Raw genomic sequence first — 20,504 nt, 5'->3', positions numbered from 1 at the left:
CAATACAAATTAGGTTTCAACTAACTGATGTAGACCCTCCATTCTGCCGAGGTAGCAAGAGTTATTAGATCAGAAAGAAACATTGGACAAATCATCTACACACAATGTGTCGACGTGGACCCAGTACTTCAAAAGTTCCTTTTGCGCATCAGCTGCCTTTGGAATACACGTTCTACGTATGCTCTGTGCACAATGAAAGCTTTCACGGCTGCTATCTGTACTGTACTTTTTCTGCGTAGGAGGTAAGTCAGTACTGCCTGATGTTCGAAAGAAAGAGACGGAGATAGAGAGTGTGAGAGTAGAGGCTTGCACTACTGCTTCCTGTGTCGAACCTGTTTTGTGTTCTGGAGAGAAGACTGGACTATTATCGCCCGTAGTTTACCTGCTGCAAGTATGTAAAGGATGCTTGCACTACTGTGCCCTGTATTGCATCTGCTCAGTGTGTGTAATGCTTAAGCTGCTGCTTCCCATTTTGCATTGAGGAATACCAAAGAGTGGTAGACGAGATACCTGAATTAACCTCAGGCACTGGTGATTACTCGGCCCGCATCAGAGTCCATAGCTTTTTTTTGCCAGATCAGAAAGGAACCAGCCATATGAAAACCGCCCTTGGCCCTCCTCGAATCGGAACAGCCCAGCTCACACTGCCCATTCAGGTGACTTGTGAACCGGAACACAAGCAACCCACACCAGGTTAAGACTTTGTGGGCTGCGTCATTACAGTTTGGTTCCAGAGCAACAGTGAATGCGGGACCCACGCCTATAGGCACGCCCGTCGCACTGAGAATGCTGCACTAAGGAATACAAACAAGTAGTGTAATGATCATGTATAATGATTCTCAGCATTAGAGAAATTTGCATTTTATACAATTTGTGTTTCATAGTAACAATTTTCTATCATATGGTAATACATTTAAAAACATACAAATGTTTAAATATTACAATAAAAATTTAACATTCTTTAAGTGTACCTCTTATTGGAAACCTGCATGTATAAATAAAGCTGAATACATACCCAATTTCACAGCGCGATTGGCCACGCTAAACATCTGCATTGTGATTGAGAAGTCTTCCAGAGTGTTCATAAAGCGACAGAAGCTCTTGAATTCTTCCAAACTGATACCCTAAAACACAAAAACAATTGACTCCAGAGTTAGAGAACAGCTATAAAAATTCAATATTTGGTTTTAAAATAAACAATAAATCTGTTTAATTCTGTGAGTATGAAAAGCACAGACAAAATTAAGGATATGTCTTATTACTAGGCTACCATGTTACGTTTAGACCTATAATACATTATAAAACCACACTGAAAGGGAAATAGCCCATATCATTTTAAACATATAAACACCTGGGCAACCACAAACTAAAGAACAAGTTACTTAACTTCGGTAACAATATATCTGTACGAGACATATATTAGTTATAGATTCTGTCGTAATCTCGCCCCTCTCTTTCCTCTTTTACCTTGATATGTTCCATCATGTGTTTCCCCCTCGCCCTTTGGTCTGTTCTGAGAGCTTGCCTTAGAATGTTGGCATCACTCTGGCAGTCCTGGAGAGTTGGTGACAGAATAAAGTCTCTACTTACTTACTTCTGCTTCTGAGGTCCTTCTTTATAACATATTCATTACCTTAGAATTACCCCCAGGCGTCCGACTGGATGTGGAGATTTTTTCTTTAGCAGTACCCCCTGTGCGTCGGAAGGTGGCGTCGGTCGACTTCGCGTCCGTCATTGGAGTCCTGTTCGCTGTAATGACGTTGCGGTGTCTAATTAGACACCCCCCGTGCGCTGATGTCAGTTTTTTACATGACATTCCACGGCAGAAGCGCAGAGCCATGCAAAACACTGACCACTGGTACACTAAACTAGGGCCCTGAAAGGGAGTCCCTAAGCCTAGAAGTCCGTTTGCAGAACGGGGAGGATGGGTGGGGTGGTAAGGAATCCATACCTAATATAGATCTCTTAGAGATATCGTTACCGAAGGTAAGTAACTTGTTCATCTGACTATTATTTATGGATTCTTTACCTTAGTATAGATACCCCAGCAATACCAACCCCGGAGCTGGGTCTGCGAACTAAGTTCACACCAGAAAGTCCTGGAGAACTGAACGGCCAAAGAAGTCATCTCTCCGGACTTGGCTGTCCAGGCATTAATGTTTTGTAAACGTGTGCGGGGATTCCCACGTAGCTGCTTGACAGATGTCAGGAAGGGGGACTCCACGTCCCAAAGCAGTAGTGGCTGCTGCCGCCCTGGTAGAATGGGCGCGGAGTCCTGCCTGGAGGTTCCTTCTTCGCCAAGGAATAACATATTTTAATGCAAAGAAAGACACACCGAGAAATGGTCCGTTTTTGCACGGCCCGACCTTTCTTGGCGCCCACATAGCCAACAAAGAGCTGATCATGCACCCGGAATTGTTTTGTGAGATCCAAATAAAAAGATAGCGCATGTTTTGGATCAGACGGTGGAGTATCTATTCCTCATTGGAAGGATGCAGGGGCGGGAAGAACGGGGGCAAAGTGATGTCGGTCCTATGTGGAAAGAGGTAATCACTTTGGGAAGAAAAGAAGGTCCAGTTTGAAGGACAACCTTGTCCGGATGAACAGCAAGGGAAGGAGGCTTAGAAGAAAGAGCCTGAAGCTCACTCACCCTGCGAGCAGAGGTGATGGCAACCAGAAAAGCAGTCTTCAGAGTCAAGAGCATAAGAGGAAGATTATGTAGAGGCTCAAAGGGAGCACACATAAGATTAGTTAAAACCAGATTAAAGTCCCACTGGGGCATTATAAAAAGGAATAGGAGGAAAGAGGTGAGTAATGCCCTTAAAAAACCTATTTACAACAGGGGACTTGAAAAGAGAAGACTGATCTGGAAGGCAAGAAATGCCAAAATGACCGAAAGAAAGCCTTTAGGGGTGCCCAGAGCAGATCCCTGCTGGGCTAAAGACAGAAGAAAGAGGAGAACCTTTGAAAGAGTGGCACAAAGGGGATCCACAACCTTTGCTGCACACCATGCCACAAATTTGTTCGTTCTACAGGCTTAAACCGTTTTAGTGGAGGGATGCCTGCTGCCAAGATAAAATTACAGACTTCGGGAGGAAGGTCAAAAGTTGTCAACAGCCGCAGCTCATTCTCCATGCAAGCAGGTGGAGACTGGACAGGTTTGTGTGGAGGACCGTCCCCTGCTGCTGCGACAGAAGATCCTCCCGAAGAGGCAGTATGATCGCAGGATCTATGGCCATGCTCAAGAACTTGGGATACCAGACTCTTCGTGTCCAATCCGGAGCCACCAGAATGACTTGGGCCCGGCTGTGTTTGATCTTCTTCAGCACTCTGGGCGGAAGTGGTATAGGTGGAAAGGCGTATAGAAGACCGCAACTCCACTCGCGTCGAAAAACATCGCCATGCTAGTGCCTCCTTGGAAATTCCAATGCGCCGAACTACTGACATTGCGCGTTCTTTTCGGTGGCAAACAGATCTAACCAAGGCTCTCCACTCTGCTTAAAAGAGACCTTGCACCACCTCTGAGTGAAGACGCCATTCAAGATCCATCATGCACCTGCTCCTGAGTTTGTCCGGCCTGGCGTTCAGGGAACCTGCCTGGTGTTGAACCACCAGGGACATGCATGCCATGATGTTCCAGCCATGTCCAAAGGCGAAGAGCCTCTTGACATAGGGTCCACAACCTCACCCGCCTTGTTTGTTGCAGTACCACATGGCGGTGTTGTTGCCCGTGAACACCTGCACTACTCTTCGCCAGACAGAGGAAAGGAATGCCTTCAGTGCAAGACGAATCGCTCAGAGCTCAAGCAAGTTGATGCGGAGCCCTGACTCTGCCAGAGACCAGAGGCCCCTGATCTCCGCCTCCCCCAAGTGGCTGCCCCACCCCAGAAGTGATGCATCTGTCACCACTTTGAACTCTGGTTGGGGAAGGGAGAGCGATCTGCTGTTCACCCAATCCTGGTTTGTTAGCCACCACTGCAATTGGTGTGCAGTGCCCTCCGAGATCTGGACGCAATCGGAAAGATTCCCCTGATACTGTGCCCCCTGAAACTTAAGGTCCCACTGCAGAGCCTGCATATGCCACCTGGCATGATCCACCAGCAGGATGCAGAACGTCATGAGGCCCAGCAGCCTCAGGGTCATTCTGACCGAAACCCGGGATAGAGACTGAAAGATCAGCATCATAGCCCGAATATCCCAGACTTGCTGTTCAGGAGGATAAGCCCGAAACTGCGCTGTAGCCAGAACCACCCCCCTGAAAAGGAGCTTCTGAGAGGGAATCAGATGTGACTTCGGCACAGTGATAGCAAACCCCAGCGATTGCAGGAGGGCCGCCGTAGTCTGGAGGTGGGAGACGACAGCCTGGGGCAAACTCGCCTTCAACAGTCAGTCATCGAGATAGGGGAAGACTGGAACCACCGATCTGCGCAGATGAGCTGCGACCACCGCCATCACTTTCGTAAACACCCGAGCGGTGCTGGTAAGGCCAAAGGTGATAAGAGGAAGGGGTCCCAGTAATCAATGAACAGTTTACTACATAGTAACAGAAATAAAACAACCAAGAAACAAATCTGTCCACATTGTTTTAATCACAATGTGAAATGTATATAACAAATATATAATTTTATGTCAGAACGTGAACACAATTTCACAGTGCCCCAGAAATAGTCAAGAAACAAGGGAAAGGGGAGTGATCCTGTGAGGAAGAAGTGGAGGGAAAGAAGAAGAAATTCTCAAGTGACAGTTTAGTCAAAATATGTACATCATTTGTCCTCACTACACGGTGTGTGTGGAGATAGGGACCACAAGGTTCAGATAATTATTTACACAAAACAACATACTCCACAAAATTCAAAGAAACACTCCCCATTGTTTTCATTCCGCACCGCTCTTATTGATTTATCCTTCAGTTATCCAGGTCACTTCAACGGGCTTTTGAAGTGTTACTCTTGCTGATGCTGCTGACTCTTTCTGGGCCGAGATCGGACTTCGGGGACCATTTTTACGTCGTCTCTAACATTCTGGCCTAGCCCCGGACGGCAGTAATGCAACAACAACGGCTGCCTGGCATTTGCTTCACCGATGATATGCCACTTTCACTTTCGGTTTCTGGTCCTCCCGTGTCCTGACTGCCTGTGACCTGCTCATCAATCCTGGTTTGGTGTTCTCACTGGCACCACGCTTTTTCGCAGTGCCGGCTCAGTGGCCTGATACAATTTCTTGCAAAAACCAGACTTTCGAGGTCGAGGATCGCCGACATCCTGTCGCGCCCGGGTTGTCCCCGCGAGGTGCTGAATTCAACATGGCGACGAAACCCGAGATGGAGAAGCGCAGGAAGGCTACTACTCGTGGGGGATCGATCCAGTCCAACGTGATCGATCGCTATACGCAACCGAGAGGTTCCCCCAGTGCTGCCAGCCGTGGCTTGGAAGACCCAAAGACGGACATGGCGACCTCATCGGAAGTGTCTCTTCAGGACCTACTGGCCTCCATTGCGGGACTCAAGGCCGATATGAGCCAGCAGTATGAAGCCATTGTGTCGAAGATAGACACGGTGGCGGTTGATGTTACTCTTATTCGAGCCGATCTGGCCAAGACGAACGAGAGGGTCAAGGCGCTGGACCTAAAGGCATCCAGTCTGGTGACGGACATGGCAGAAGCGCAGTCGGAGATTGGGAATTTGCGCTCATCGCAAGACCTGTTAGCCAAACGCATGGAGGACTACGACAATAGGGCCCGGCGGAACAACATTCGCCTAGTCGGAGTGCCGGAAGACAGTGGTGCTGCCTCGATCGATCTCTTGGTTGAGGAGCTAATTGTTGCTAAACTCGCTCCCGCTGGCCTTAGCAAGTTTTTTGCGGTCGAGCGTGCTTATCGCTTCCCAGGTGGACAGGTAAAGCCGGGGGGACCCCCGAGGCCTATAATTGCTCGGCTGTTTCACTTTCGAGACAGGGACGCCATTCTTCAGGTCGCCCGCAGGCACGGCCCGTTGAAGTTTGACAATAACTCTGTCTCGATCTATCCTGACTTCACTCCTCAAGTGCAACGGCAACGTTCTGGATTCCTTGGAGTGAAGCGTCGCTTGAGGGATTTGGGACTAAAATATGCCATGTTGTTGAATTTGGGCCCCCGAGGTCCGGTTTTGGATCATAAACTTTACAGAGTAACTTTTATCATATGCTTTATGTTTATGCCCGGGGTGGGGCGGGTTGGGGTAGTTACTCCCTTCCTCCTTGGGGGTTTCTTTGTGTAGATCAGATGGGGCGACAGGCACACTGCTGTTTGGGGTGGCTCTTTAGTCAGCAGGGGTGCAGGGTGGGGAGAGTTGTAACGGGTTCATGGTTGGGGGGTGGTTGGTGGGGACTTGGTTGTGTTGCGTGTTTCTTGTTTTTCTTTTCACATGGTACACCATTGATTGCATACACCCTTGCTCTGAGGTTCCGGGAGGGGGTTGGGTTGGGACGCTCTTCTTGGGATGGGGGGGGGGTGAGATGAAGGTTCTTTCTTGGAACGTCAATGGTTTGGGAGACAGAATTAAACGTGGCATTGTGTTGCAATTTATAAGGCGCCATGCCCCTGATGTTGTGTTACTTCAAGAAACTCATTTGATTGGTAATGCCTGTAAAGCTCTTGACCGCCGAGGCTACCGGTTGGTCGCTCATGCTGGTTTTACGTCTGGCTCCCGAGGAGTGGGTATAATGGTTAAATCCTCCTTGGCCCTTGAGATTGATGATGTCACCCTTGATGATCGGTGTCGCTATGCTGCTGTCTCGGGGAGATGGGAGGGGAAGCTCGTTGTGATAGTGGCTGTATATATTCCCCCGGGGCTGCAGGCTACTACATATGCTGATCTCGGAAAGACTCTCCTTGGACTCCCTGATGGCCTACTGATTATGGGTGGGGATTTTAATTCTGTGATGTCTGGTGATTGTGATTGACTGCCCCCTAGAGTTCTGCCGTTGTCCCAGATGTGGCTAACTGGCATGGCCAAAACTTTTGGTCTGGTGGACGTCTGGCGTTCGCTACACCCCTCGCAGACGCAATACACTTTCCACTCTGGTGCACATGGCAGCCTCTCAAGGATAGACTACTTTTTCATGCTGACCTCTAACCTCTCCTTGGTGCGGGAAGTTCGACATCTCCCTAGGGGTATTTCAGATCATTCCCCTTTGTTGCTTGAGGTTTCTGTGAGTGGTCCTTCTGGAAGCAGAGTTCCCCCTGTCCCGCCCTGGCACTTTCGGAACCCCCGGCTCCGCTCAGATTTGGTGAAAGCTATCGATTCCTACTTCGATGAAAATGTGGGTTCGGTGACTTCCCCTACGACTCTTTGGGAGGCCTTTAAAACTGTCATACGGGGATCCGCACTGTCTCTTATTGCAGCTGAAAGGAAAGCTAGGAGGGAGGCTTTGCTGGCCCTTGAGACCGAAATAACCACACTCGAAAGTGAGTTGGGTGGGGATGACACGCCTGCGCTCCTACACACTTTGGAACTGAAACAGGCGGATTATAGAGCCTGTGTGACTGATGCTGCTAAGGTGATGCGTGTGAATCAGCTGGGCCGTTTGTATGATGTGGGTGACAAGGCTAGCAAACTCCTTGCGTGGCTGGATAAGGCTGAAAGAATGAATCGTGTGGTACCCGTTATTACCCGTGAATCTGGTGAATGTGTGTCTGACCCCGGTGAGATTGTGGACTGTTTCGTGGACCATTTCCGAAAGGTTTATACCCCGGTGAGTGATCGTGATGAGGCCGACTCCTGTTTACTGTTGCGCGATATTGCTCTTCCTTCTGTCTCGGAAGAGGATGGATTGGCTCTGGAAGCTCCTTTTACGGTGGACGAGATTGCCCTTGCCATCAGATCCTTGCGTTCGGGTAAGGCGATGGGGCCTAATGGCTTGCCTATCGAGCTCTATAAACTCCGTCCAGACAAGATGGCCGCCCACTTGCGGCTGGAGTCCTTCCGTCCGAACAGCGCCTGGCTACCATAGTGGTCATTCATAAGGACGGCAAGCCTCGAGACCGCTGCACCTCCTACCGCCCCATCTCATTGCTGAACGCGGAACCCAAAATTCTTGCCAAGGTCCTGGCCAATCGGTTGTTGACTGTGATCTGTGACTTGATACATCCGGATCAATCCGGCTTCATACCCCATCGGAACACGGCCCTTAATCTGCGTAGACTCCACGGCGTTCTCGCAAGAGCTGCAACTCTCACTGAGCCAGCGGTGGTGACCTCCCTGGACGCTACAATGGCTTTTGATACCATCGAATGGCCATATTTGTGGGCGGCCCTTTCCAAATTTGGCTTCGGCCCTAACTTCATCGCGTGGGTGAGGCTCCTGTACGAGCAACCGTTGGCTCAAGTTGTAGTGAATGGCAGAAGTTCTGACCCATTTCCATTGGGACGCGGCACCCGTCAGAGGTGTCCGCTTTCCCCACTTCTGTTTGCACTAGCGCTCGAGCCCCTTGCGGCATGGCTCCGGTGGGAACCCTCGATTAAAGGGATCCGGTGGGCGCCGGCTTTGGAAGATCGCGTCTCGCTCTACGCTGACGACCTTCTTTATTTTACCTCCCCCAGAAATCTTTGAACGTGCTCTTTGACGTTCTCACCTCTTTTGGCAAGAACTCCGGACTGGTCATCAATTGGACCAAGTCCTGTGTTTATGTCATATCCGGGGTGTTACCACCGCTGCCCCGTAGGTTTCCAATTCAGGTGGCGGAAGATGGTTTTAAATACCTGGGGGTCCATGTCTCCATGGTTTCCGCGGTTTCCGCGGTGCGATACGATCGGAATCTCTATGCTCCCCTCCGTCGCCTCAAGCAAGATGTGAGGCGGTGGCGTGAACTGCCCTTGTCCCCGTTGGGGCGAGCGGCACTTTTTAAAATGATGTCGCTCCCTAGATTTCTTTATGCCTTGCAGAATTTCTTTGACCCAGTCCCCGCTCGCTATTTCCGTGAAATCGAAAGCCTACAGCGGCAATTGATTTGGGACGGACGTGCCCGTATCGCATTGTCTAAACTTACACTCCCCTGGTATGATGGCGGTATCGCTTTACCCGATATCAAACGATATTACTGGGCCTCACATTTAAGCGCCATTAACCATGTGACATATTCTTCGGAACCCGCTCCCGCTTTTGCCCTGGATAAATTTCTACTGCCTGGTGGCAACTTCAATAGAGCTTTGTACTCGAAGTCACCACTCCGTCTCCTGACTGGTCCTACGAAGTGTGCGGTGCGTGCCTGGAAGGATGCGACTGTGGCTACAGGCTGGGGCGGCAAATTGACGCGTATGACCCCGCTGTATGATTCTGAGCGGCTGGGAAACCTGTGGCGGACGAAAGGGTTTGATAGATGGGATATGATTGGGATTAGTAAGGTGGAGGATCTCTGGGCCAGGGGCACTGTGAAGTCCTTCGAGGCCCTGAAGGTGGAATATCAGCTGGATGATAAGGAGTATTTCCGGTATCTTCAGGTGCGGCATGCCTTATCTTCTGCTTATCCCCCAGGGACTGATATTCCCCAGTCATCCCCACTCGAGGACCGTCTCCTTGATGGCCATGTCCCTGATAGCACGATTTCTTTAATCTATAAGAAACTTGTTAACAACAGGGCAGACCAGCTGGAAAAGCTTTGTGCCTCCTGGATGGCAGATGGGCTCGAATTAGACGACGAGGACTGGCAGATGGCTGTTTCCTCCCCTAAAGAGGTGGCTATTCCGGCTCGGCTTCGTTTTGTCCAACTAAAGATCCTCCACCGTGTGTATGTGACTGGTACGCGTCTGGTGCGAATGGGGCGAATGGGGCTTGCGACAGATGGACTGTGTAGACATGGATGTGGTATGGATGGTACTTTTCTTCATGTCTTGTGGGAATGCCCGGTTATTTCAACTTTCTGGTCCAGGGTGCATGATGTGATGGGACGTGTTACTGGGATCCCCCTCCTTCCCGAGGCACGACGCTGTTTGCTCAATGTGTGGGAACCTACGGACTGTACGGCTGCTCAGACCTTTTGGGTCACTCTGGGCAACATGGTTGCCAAGAGAGACATAGCTCAGCTCTGGGGCTCCAATAGGCCACCGAGGCCCAGTGCCTGGAAAGACAACATGGACTGGTGCATGTTTCGAGAGAAGACGGTGTACGAGGCACGGGGTCGTCCTAGAAAGTGGAACAGGGTCTGGGCACAATGGAATGATTACCGAGGCGATATCTGTACCCCTCCACTTGATTATGCCGAGGCTATTCCCTCCTCCCCATGAACGGCGTTCCTTTTACTACTCACATTCTATATTCCCTTCGTAAACCCCCTCCCATGTTAGACTTGCTCCTGTCTCTGTATACTCCTTCCCTTTCCCCCCCCCCCTCCTGTGAGCCTTGCCAGTACTCTACCATGTGTTTGTTTTTGTTTCGTTCCACTTCGACAAAATTATAAAATTAAACCTTTGCTATCCTGTCTATTATTGTATTGTGCACTACACCATAACGGACGCTAAGTGGCCACCTCTATTGCATATTGTCTTTTACTTAATTCCATTAATGTTTGTCATAGCGGCCGGCCCGGTGGGGTTGTAGGCAGACGCTGTGTATTGTGCATTTGATCAATAAAGGTTTAAAAAAAAAAAAAAAAAAAAGAAGATGTGCATGAACCCCTTCCGTGGACCGATAAATGTCAACATTCTTTTGACTCTCTGAAATCTGCTCTTTGTTCTGCACCCGTCTTGGGTACCCCTGATTACCGTAAACCTTTTGTACTTTATGTGCATGAGGTCGACGGTTGCTCGCTTTCAGTGTTAACACAAGGATTTGGTGGTAAGCAAAGACCTTGTGCTTATTTTTTGGCCACATTGGATAATGTTGCCAGAGCACTTCCTAGCTGTCTGAGGGCCACTGCGGCAGTAGCGGTGGCCATCCGACAGTCGGAGGGGCTCGTTCTAACTTCTAGCTTAACGGAGATGGTGCCTCATGCTGTGGATGCCTTGTTAAATAAAACAAAAACAGCATCTTACGAGTGCACGCCTCACTGGTTATGAATTAACTCTGTTTGCCCCGCATATCACGATCAAACGATGTGCTACTTTGAATCCGGCTACATTACTACCTCTCCCTTCAGATGAAGTTAAAAATGATGTGCATGATTGTATATTTCGGACAGAAGAAGAAACGAAGGGGAGAGTTGACCTCACAGACATTCCTCTATCTGACCCCCAAGGGGAGTTGTATGTGGATGGTTCTTGCTTCAAGCTTGCAGATAGTACAACAACAGCTGCATATGCAATCACAACACTAAAAACAGTAGTTGAGACTTCCTGAGTGCCCTATCGATCAGCCCAGGCTGCTGAGCTAATGGCATTATTACGAGCTTGTGAATTGAGTGAGGGGTTGGAGGTTAATATCTATACTGACAGCCAATATGCCTTTGGCGTGGCCCATAGTTTTGGGCGGCTGTGGAAGGAAAGAGGTTTCCTTACCTCTCATGGTCAGAAAATACAGAATGGTCCCTTAGTGTTGCGTTTGCTCACGGCTCTGACCTTACCCAAAAGAGTAGCGATAATAAAATGCAGTGCACATAAGACAATAGTGGATGATGTTGGATAAGGGAATGCCTTTGCTGACCAAATTGCTAAACAAACGGACCAGTCCACACTCACCTCTATGTTCGTAACTTCCTCTGCAAGGTGGGTCGAAGAATCTGATTTGTTGAATAATACCATAGAAAGTGTGCAAGAAATACAGAAAGAAGCTACCCCGGTTGAGTTGGCACGATGGGAACAGGAGGTGGGAAGATTGGATGAAAATAACTGCTGGGTTGATTTGACTGAAAGACAATGATGGTTATTGCCCAATGCTCTGGTACAGGCATTTGTAACTATGGCTCATGGCCCAGCTCATATTGGGGCAAAAGGCATTTGTGCCTTATTGGACCCAGTATGGAATAACCCCAATATTCAGAAGACGGATGTTCATTTAGTTCAATATTGTATGATCTGTTTGCAACATAATCCGGGAAAAGGGAAATCTGTTTTGAGTGGGAACTTTGCACCCCCGACTTTGCCTTTTGAAGTGATCCAGATGGATTATATCCATATGGCACGCGTCAACAACCTGAAATACGTCTTAGTGGTGGTCTATGCCTTCAGCAAATGGGTTGAGGCCTACCCAACTAAAGAAAACACTGCCTTGGCGACCGCAAAAGCTCTTCTCAAAGAGTTTATCCCCAGATTCGGTTTGCCCCGCTTGATTTGGTCGGACAATGGGGGACATTTTAATGGGGCCCTTGTGCAGCACATCTGTAACGGACTGCAAATAAGACAGAAATTCCATGCAGCTTGACACCCCCAGTCGGCAGGATTAGTTGAGAAATATAATGGAATCTTGAAACTAAAAATGGCAAAAATCCAAGAAAGTAGTAGCCTAAAGTGGCCTGACACCCTACCCTTGGCTCTAATGTCGTTAGGAGTTACCCCTCATTCACGTTCTGGTCTATCGCCCTATGAGGTGGTTTTTGGGTGGCCTGCTAATGTGTGGGGGGTGCCTAGACCAAGATCATTTAAAGATGTTGAATATCCTATGTTGATAGACATACACTATGACTAAAGATCTCCGTTCTATTCATCAGCAGGTAGCCTCTGTGTTGCAGCCCCTGCCAGAGGGCCCCGGACATCATTTGGAACCTGGCCAATGGGTGCTAGTCAAGAAATTTCAACGAGACACCAGCCTGGCTCTGAGATGGTCTGAGCCACAGCAGATTCACCTGGCGACACGGACGGCAGTAAAGGTGGAAGGGAAGAGACACTGGATTCATGTGTCCCACCTGAAGAAGCTGCCCCTCCTGCTTCCTTATGATCGGCAGCAATCGGATGGAATTCTGACGCAGGAAAGTGAGAGAGCCACCAGATTTGTTCATTTTTCCGACGCCCTTGAAATTGAATGGGGGCTAGAAGAAGGAGCGACGGGATCGGGTGAGGCAGCACCAGCGGAATCTGCAATTGCCCCTGATCCTGTCATTGTTACCCCATGCAAAGCCAGTGGTGGCTCTGATGAAGGAAGTACACCTTCTCCTGTGTTATTCGCTGATCAGGAAATCCCAGGTCATGTTAGTTACAACCTGCGCCCAAGAAGACATCACGATACCTCAGACGAAACGGTTAGGAGATAAGAAAAGACTTGAGTGAATAGGGTTTGATAGAATTCTTCTCTGAGGAACTGAGCGAGACACTGGACGGAACCCGTTGAGAGCTGGAACTTTGATATTTGCTCTGTTCAGAAAGAAAGACTTTTGCATACCCGGGCCCAGGTTGTATGTTTGTTTTCTCTTCAGCATCAAGGATTGCTACACAAATCAATTGTTCCTTTTGAGATGAACGATAGGAGTCTGCCTGGGAGACTCTAGACGGACACAGGGAAGAAGAACCCTCTGGCAGGAAAGTCTGCTTTGGCCCAGTGTAGTTTTGGACTTTTAGCTAGGAATGTACCCCTTTGGTCGTATTGTGCCTGAAGAAGAACACCCTTTTGCTCCACGATATTTACCTTTTTATGTACCCATGTTTTCTGCTTGGACCACGCGTGTGAAGGTAGCATTTGTAATAGTAATAGCGGTTATATTAGTAATCTTTATGAGTGTGCTCATATATTTAGAGTATCAGTATCCGATGCAGACCATGATGAAAACCACTGTTGCCCCTCCAGAACATTTGCTGTTCTCGTTAGCTCCCCACAAGGAAAGACATCGTCAGACCTATGCTAAAAATGTATTTGTGGAAATGCTTCATCAAACGCATAGTACTGCTAATATTACCGACTGTTGGGTTTGTGGCCTTTTGCCGTCAGTCATGCACAAACACGACATGTTCCTCTCCTTACCCTTATCATATTTAGGTAGTTGTGAAGCATGGTTCCAGATGCTGTCAGCCATTTACAATCATTATGTGGAAAATCCTAAACAGTATACAGAGAAAGACTATAATATGATTTTAGCATACATTGAGACACACCAAGGTTTTGATCCAGAAGGGAATGATGGAGAGGGATCTTTGGATCCAAATGCCTGTATGAGTGTATACACCACTCATAAAAATAGTTCTTGGTTAAAAAATGAACTTTTCGATTTTACCAACTTCAATCATTCACAGTATTTTCAGCAGTTCATTACTAGAATTGTTATTAGCGATCGAATTATGCCAGTACCCATTTTGAATACTTCCTCTGCTTTCTGTGTACAGGGTATGGGTCATGTGCAGGTCGGGAATAGTCTGTGTAACTATACCTACAGAATGAAGAGTTTCAGCAGCCCACCGTTATTGACTCCACCAAATGTTTATTTCGTATGCGGAGAAAACGCCTATACTTGGTTACCTCGGGGATGGGCAGGTTGATGTTATTTATCTTTCTTGTATCCCCCAGTGTATATAGCACCTTCGACCTACCACAAGACTCACCAGTTGTATGATTCTGATACAGTTCCTAGTAGACGAAGGAGGCAACTTGAGATGTCTGAAGTTGATCAGACTGATACTTCATTGCAACAATTTTATGATGTTGCTAAGGGATTATTTCCAATCTGGGGTCCAATCTTCACCAGTAGAGAAGTTAGACGATTGTCCAGGGTGGTGGAGAGAGTCATTAATATTACTACGGATATTATGACAAATATAACGGAGGAACTTCAGGCCACGAGACTTGTCTCGCTTCAAAACCGGATGGTTTTGGACGTTATCTTGGCTGATCAAGGTGGACCATGCCGCGTGATCGACAGTTTCTGCTGCGTTTATATTCCAGACTCCGCCCCTACTGTTCATTTAGCCATTCAGAAGTTACATCGCTTAGCTTCAGAGATACACGCAGATAATGGGTCCTGGTCACTCTGTTGTTGGTTCTGGGAACTGTTGTCAACATGGGGATGGAAACTACTGATGATAGTGGCCGGAGCTGCAGGCATCCTATTCACTTGTTGTCTCTGTATGCAATGTGGCCCTGCCTGTTGCTCTTATTGCGCCACTAAGCTTACCACTCTGATGATCCCCTATCCCGTCTCTCCCAAAACACAGATGCTCCAACAGGAAGTTCATGAGTTGATGGCCATTGATGAAGATATTTTTGAGGATTAGTCACTGATTAATTAGCTATATCACGCTAAAAGGAGGGTTTGAGGAACTAAAGTCTAAATTGGGCTCTATGAGTAGGTCGAAGATGCACTGTCATGTTTAGAAATAAGCGTGATGTATCTACTTAATACAGTATAAATATCAATGCCCTGATAAGTATCAGATATTCGGATATTTAGTGGTGTCACTCACGTTATATAAACTCCGCTTATTGTCCGGTAGCGAATATTTTGTGGCCTAGTCGGACTGTAGCATTAACAAACCCATCACGCTTTAGTCAGTAAGGTTGGCTCTTTCACGCAATAGCATCGCAACTGTAACAAACTGCTGCTCCTGCATGTTAGGCCTGTCAATGTTATAGGTGGGGGTAGGCTGGATAATCACATTCCTGGAGGCGCTGTGCGAGCCCTCCTGAACGTTAGGCAGAAGGGAGTCACCCTTATCGACCTTGCTATAATGAGCTGAGCTGAACTGAAACCGCTTTGTATGCCATATATGGTTCTTCTTTTTCAGCAACCTGTACCAACTTGTATTTTTCCTTGTTAGGTAACGATCTCGAAATGTAACAGTATACATGTGATTACTTGGTAATGTGTTTTCAGTCTTCTCGGCAGACCTCGAGGGGTTAGGTCGCAAGAGGCTCCTCTGGCAGAGTCTTTGTATAATAAATGATTGAACCTTCTTCACTGCCAACTGACTGGTTATTGGTAATTGGTATTGGGGGCTATTAGTAAGTATAGCTCTATATGGTATTATTTATTTTTCGGAACATCACTTCCTGGCAGAGAATGGCCAAGTGATCCTCCGACATGCAATGGAGTGTTGGTGGCATGGAGGGAGGGTTAGTCTTGAAAGGGAGGGAGTAGCCCCTTCGGACTATCTGCAAAAAGCACCTGTCCGACGTTATGTTGTGCCAGTGGGGGAGGTGATGGCGAATCTTGCCGCCCACTGGCAACTGGTGACCCTGAAAAGTCAGACTAGGAAAGTTTGGAGGCTGTTGCAGAAGAGGAGCTGGAGGACTGGCCCTTCCGCTGGTCCCCAGACCCACGACGCTGGGTCCCACGTTCCCGGCAGCACAGAGGTTGGGCAGCTTGCGCAGGCTTGTGGCTCTGGGTGGAACGTGGTGTGGCACCCCTTCCATAGCCACAAAAGGGGGGAAAAGCAGACTGTGCGGACATTAGGTGGTAGGATCTGGCCGTAGCCCTAGAACCCCTAAAGCACTCGAGAGCATTGTCCAAAAGAGTCGACTGGACATCGCCTGAGAAGCCAGTCGACCTCAGTTAGGCATAGGGTCTCAGGGCTACTGATGTTGAAATCGTCCTGCCTAGCGAGTTGATGATGTCCAGACCATATCGTATGGCGAAGTTCGCTGCATCTCTACCCTCAGCAACTGCACAGGAGAGAACGGCCCGGGCTTCCTCTGGGCACTGTGGCAGCACCTGTGCAACCGTATCCCACACAGATTGGGTGCAACAGCCCAAGAGACATTCAGTGTTCACCGACCGCAGCCCTAAGCTGGCAGAAGAAAACATCTTCTTCCCAAGATGATCCAGCTTCTTGGATTCCCTATCTGGGAAGCAGTAGGGAACGTGCCTTTGGAAGTGGAGGCTTGGACCACCAAGCTCTCTAGAGTAGGGTGCTGGGAGAGGAATATCAGGTCGCCCAGGCAGTGGCATCGAGCAAACATCCTATCCACAGGATCGATGTCCAAGTCTAGGGGGAGGCCGGGGTCGAAGCTAGCTGGGGACACAACCAGCGTCAGGGGCGGAGGTGTCGTCAGTGGAATCGGCGCCAGAGTAGCTGTCGTAAGGTCGACTGGATCCTTGGTGTCCCTGCGGCACCAAGGCCGGAGCCGCCGGCATCGAAGGTCTAGAACCCCAAGCCGAGTATGCAGGGCCCGAAGGTGCGCCGGCAGAGTCGGGGTGCCCAAAGATGGAATGGAGGGCTTCGTAAAAACTAAGAAGTTGGGAAGGGTCGCTCCAGCTTCCGGGAATGGAGGGAAGCTTGGAGCCGACCCAACAGGCTCCAGGGCGTAGCCAAAGGACGACGAACTTCCATAACATGCGCTGCGTCGGCCGACGGACAGGGAGAACGCGAAGAGCGGCGGTGCTTCTTTGCCTTCTTTTTGTGCTTCGACTTACCAGAAGACGAGTGATGGTGACTCTGCGACTGGTCCCACGACCTCCCTCTCGACCAGGACCTCGAGCGTCGCGAAGCTGACTGCCGGGCCTCCAGAAGCTTTCAGGACTGCTCCCGCTCTAGGCACCACAGGCACAAAAGGTGGGGGTACGTAACCGAAATCAATTGGTGACAGGAGTCACAAGGTTTGAAGCCAGTCCACTGATGTAACATCCCTGTGCACCAGGAGTCGAACGACTCAAAAAAGATGGAGACAAAAAGTCGAAAAAAGGAGTCAAAAAGTGACTAGAGGTACCGCTCTCTCCGGATCTGCACTGGCTGGCGCAAAAAAAGAAAGAACTGACGTCAGCGCGCAGGGGCGTCGTCTAAGTAGACACTGCAACGTCATTACGGCAAACACGGCACCAACGACGGATGTGGAGTCACCGACGCCACCTACCAACGCGCAAGTGTACTGCAAAAGAAAAAATCTCCGGATACAGTCTGACGCCTGGGGTAATTCTAAGGTCAGGAATCTATAACTAATAGTCTCTTTCAGATATCTCTCCACAACACCGGTCCAGCTTACCTCAACCGCCGCCTAAACGTCTACCAACCCACGAGACACCTTTGATCTACGTCCCAGGCAAGAGCACACCTCCCTCACATCAAGAGGACCAGATGCGAAGGATGCTCCATCTCATTACTCGCAGCCAAGACCAGGAACGACCTCCTGAAACACATCAGAACCTCCCCCTCCCTTACGGACCTCCAAAGACATGGCTCTTCCAGACGAAAGAGGCATGATCTCCTCATCCCACCTCAAGCTTGCTCTACTCAGCGCCTAAATAGCCTCATGGGTGACTAGCCGCGCTCTACAAATTTACTTAACATAATAAAATGGCAAGAAAGGAAAGCGAGAAAGAATGAGTCATTTTTATTTCTTTCTGAAGAGGTCAACACAATGTAACTCTGTTATAGAAGGTAGCAGCAAGAAAGACTGGTCTAATATTATTCTGATTGAGCTTTGTAGTTTAGGGATGTCACTAAATACATTGTTTTCTTCCTTGTGTGCTTGGATTAAATGTGCAGGGTATAAAAGCATTTTTAGGTCTGTCAAATTATTTTATACACCGTCTTCTTTCACTGATTGATGAAAAGGCTGGCTCATAAGAACTGTTTGTAGTATAACATTTATACCCAGAAACACAGTGGGTAAAATCCTTTGATACATGAGCACCCTTTTATAATAAGTCAGTATTGACAGCAGATCACCTGCCTAACACCCCAGGCTTTACACATTCAATGCAAGGTGTAGTGACAGGTACCTGTGAAAATAGTGCTGTCACCATGGACATGGGATAGTGGTAGAAACATGCCATGACTTTCCAAATACTAACAAAATGTATAGCTGCAAGAAGGTGACCCATTGTTGTGATATCTTCAGCGGAATCCTGGCTCTTACCCAACTGCCCTTTACTGCTGGGGATTTTTAGCCCAAAGGCTACAAGTTCAAGGCTTATTGAAAGCGAGATATTTGGAATACAGACACTTGGCAAATATGAATGTCCACACAACAGCAGAACTACCTTCATCTGGTGTAATTCAAAATGTTAAAGGTTTCATAAGGTACCATGCTGTTGGCAGGGATGACCACCCCTACAATGTCATAATATTCAGTAAGGAGTAGGTACATAACCCCCAACGGTGTTGAGGACTCTATTAAAACATTTGAAAAATCACACTCTTGCTTTTTAATCTATTAATAGTCATGTAAACTAGACAGGGTCCTGACACAAAGTAAGTATGAGAAGGAGATGTGAGAGAGGGTAATGAGATATGAGTGAGAAAGCATTACACAGACTTTCTATGCGTATAACAGTCTATCATATGCCCACTGGACACACTGCCAATGGTACGACACTACATACCCAGCATTACTTCGCCTTTAAATTAAATACATGGTTTACAACAAACACTGCAAAAACAACATGTTTTGTAAACACTTTCAAAACAGTTTTGGGCTATTTTTGAGGGTTAGGGAGCACTGATTTAAAAATGTTTGGAAAACACCACTGAAATCCACCAAACATTAACAATGAAAACAGGACCACATACAAGTTATTACAAATGTACCACCTGGCACCACTTATATGGTACTCGCCATGCATCTTCCCTAAACAAACTTATAATTGTACTGTTGTCATCACATTTCCCAGCTGGGCTTTAAAGGTAAATCTGTCTCAGGTCCTGTCCAGTGCACGGCCAAGCCACCAAACAGTCAGCAGGCACACACAATATTAACTTAAAAATGTGTTCCCAAAAATAAGACTGAAACCTTTAAACACAGCAATTATTCCAAAGTTGCTTTCTTGACTGTCGGGCGCATTGCACTGGTTCTTTAATAAGGAAATATCAATTGTCGCATCAATAAGTTATGCTGCTTTTTAATCACCACCCCCTTTTGTAAATCGTTTTTGGCCACTATAGGTGTGGCAGGGTATACTCAGACATGAGTCCCTTTCTCACTGCTCCATCAGGATTCAAGCAAGCCGGGCCGAAGAAGGCTGAAATGCCAGAAACCGGTCCCCGGTAGCTTGTCTCCTTTCTGGTGAAGAATTGGCTTGGTAGTTTAGTCTGCCCTGTTCCCATGATGCACTGGGCCAGGGACAGACTGATTTGCATATAGCCAGGTTCTGAGCTGGGATGGGGCAGTGAGATAAATAACGGTGATGGATCAAGCCCTGATCTTTGGACTGGGTAAGAGTGGTCTGTTTAACTCAGACACTCTGTTCATCACCACCCCCTTTTGTAAATCGTTTTTGGCCACTATAGGTGTGGCAGGGTATAGTCAGACATGAGTCCCTTTCTCACTGCTCCATCAGGATTCAAGCAAGCCGGGCCGAAGAAGGCTGAAATGCCAGAAACCGGTCCCCGGTAGCTTGTCTCCTTTCTGGTGAAGAATTGGCTTGGTAGTTTAGTCTGCCCTGTTCCCATGATGCACTGGGCCAGGGACAGACTGATTTGCATATAGCCAGGTTCTGAGCTGGGATGGGGCAGTGAGATAAATAACGGTGATGGATCAAGCCCTGATCTTTGGACTGGGTAAGAGTGGTCTGTTTAACTCAGACACTCTGTTCATCACCACCCCCTTTTGTAAATCGCTTGGAAATGTGAGCTGCTGCTTGGAGTCTGATGTTTAGATGATGTGCAGAAGAACTTTTACTTTTCAAAGCTACTTGCTCATAAACATCGGTATTTCACCAACTTTACAATGTTGTGGTGCT

At 48.1% G+C, this 20,504-nt stretch overlaps 1 protein-coding gene across 1 annotated transcript in view; it reads right to left on the bottom strand.

Moving 5' to 3' along the window:
- MICU2 (mitochondrial calcium uptake 2) overlaps window positions 1-20,504 on the bottom strand; it is a 112,296-nt gene that overhangs the window by 45,592 nt on the left and 46,200 nt on the right. The window contains exon 2 of the mRNA XM_086935200.1: window positions 1,016-1,124. Within this exon, the coding sequence (XP_086791326.1) occupies window positions 1,016-1,124 (109 nt within the window). The remainder of the gene's footprint in view (window positions 1-1,015; window positions 1,125-20,504) is intronic.

This window comes from Lissotriton vulgaris, chromosome 8 (genome assembly GCF_964263255.1).
Source record: "Lissotriton vulgaris chromosome 8, aLisVul1.2, whole genome shotgun sequence".
Classification (NCBI taxonomy): domain Eukaryota; kingdom Metazoa; phylum Chordata; class Amphibia; order Caudata; family Salamandridae; genus Lissotriton; species Lissotriton vulgaris.
Note: the sequence above shows the minus strand (reverse complement) of the source record. Positions and strands in the feature narration are given on the sequence as shown.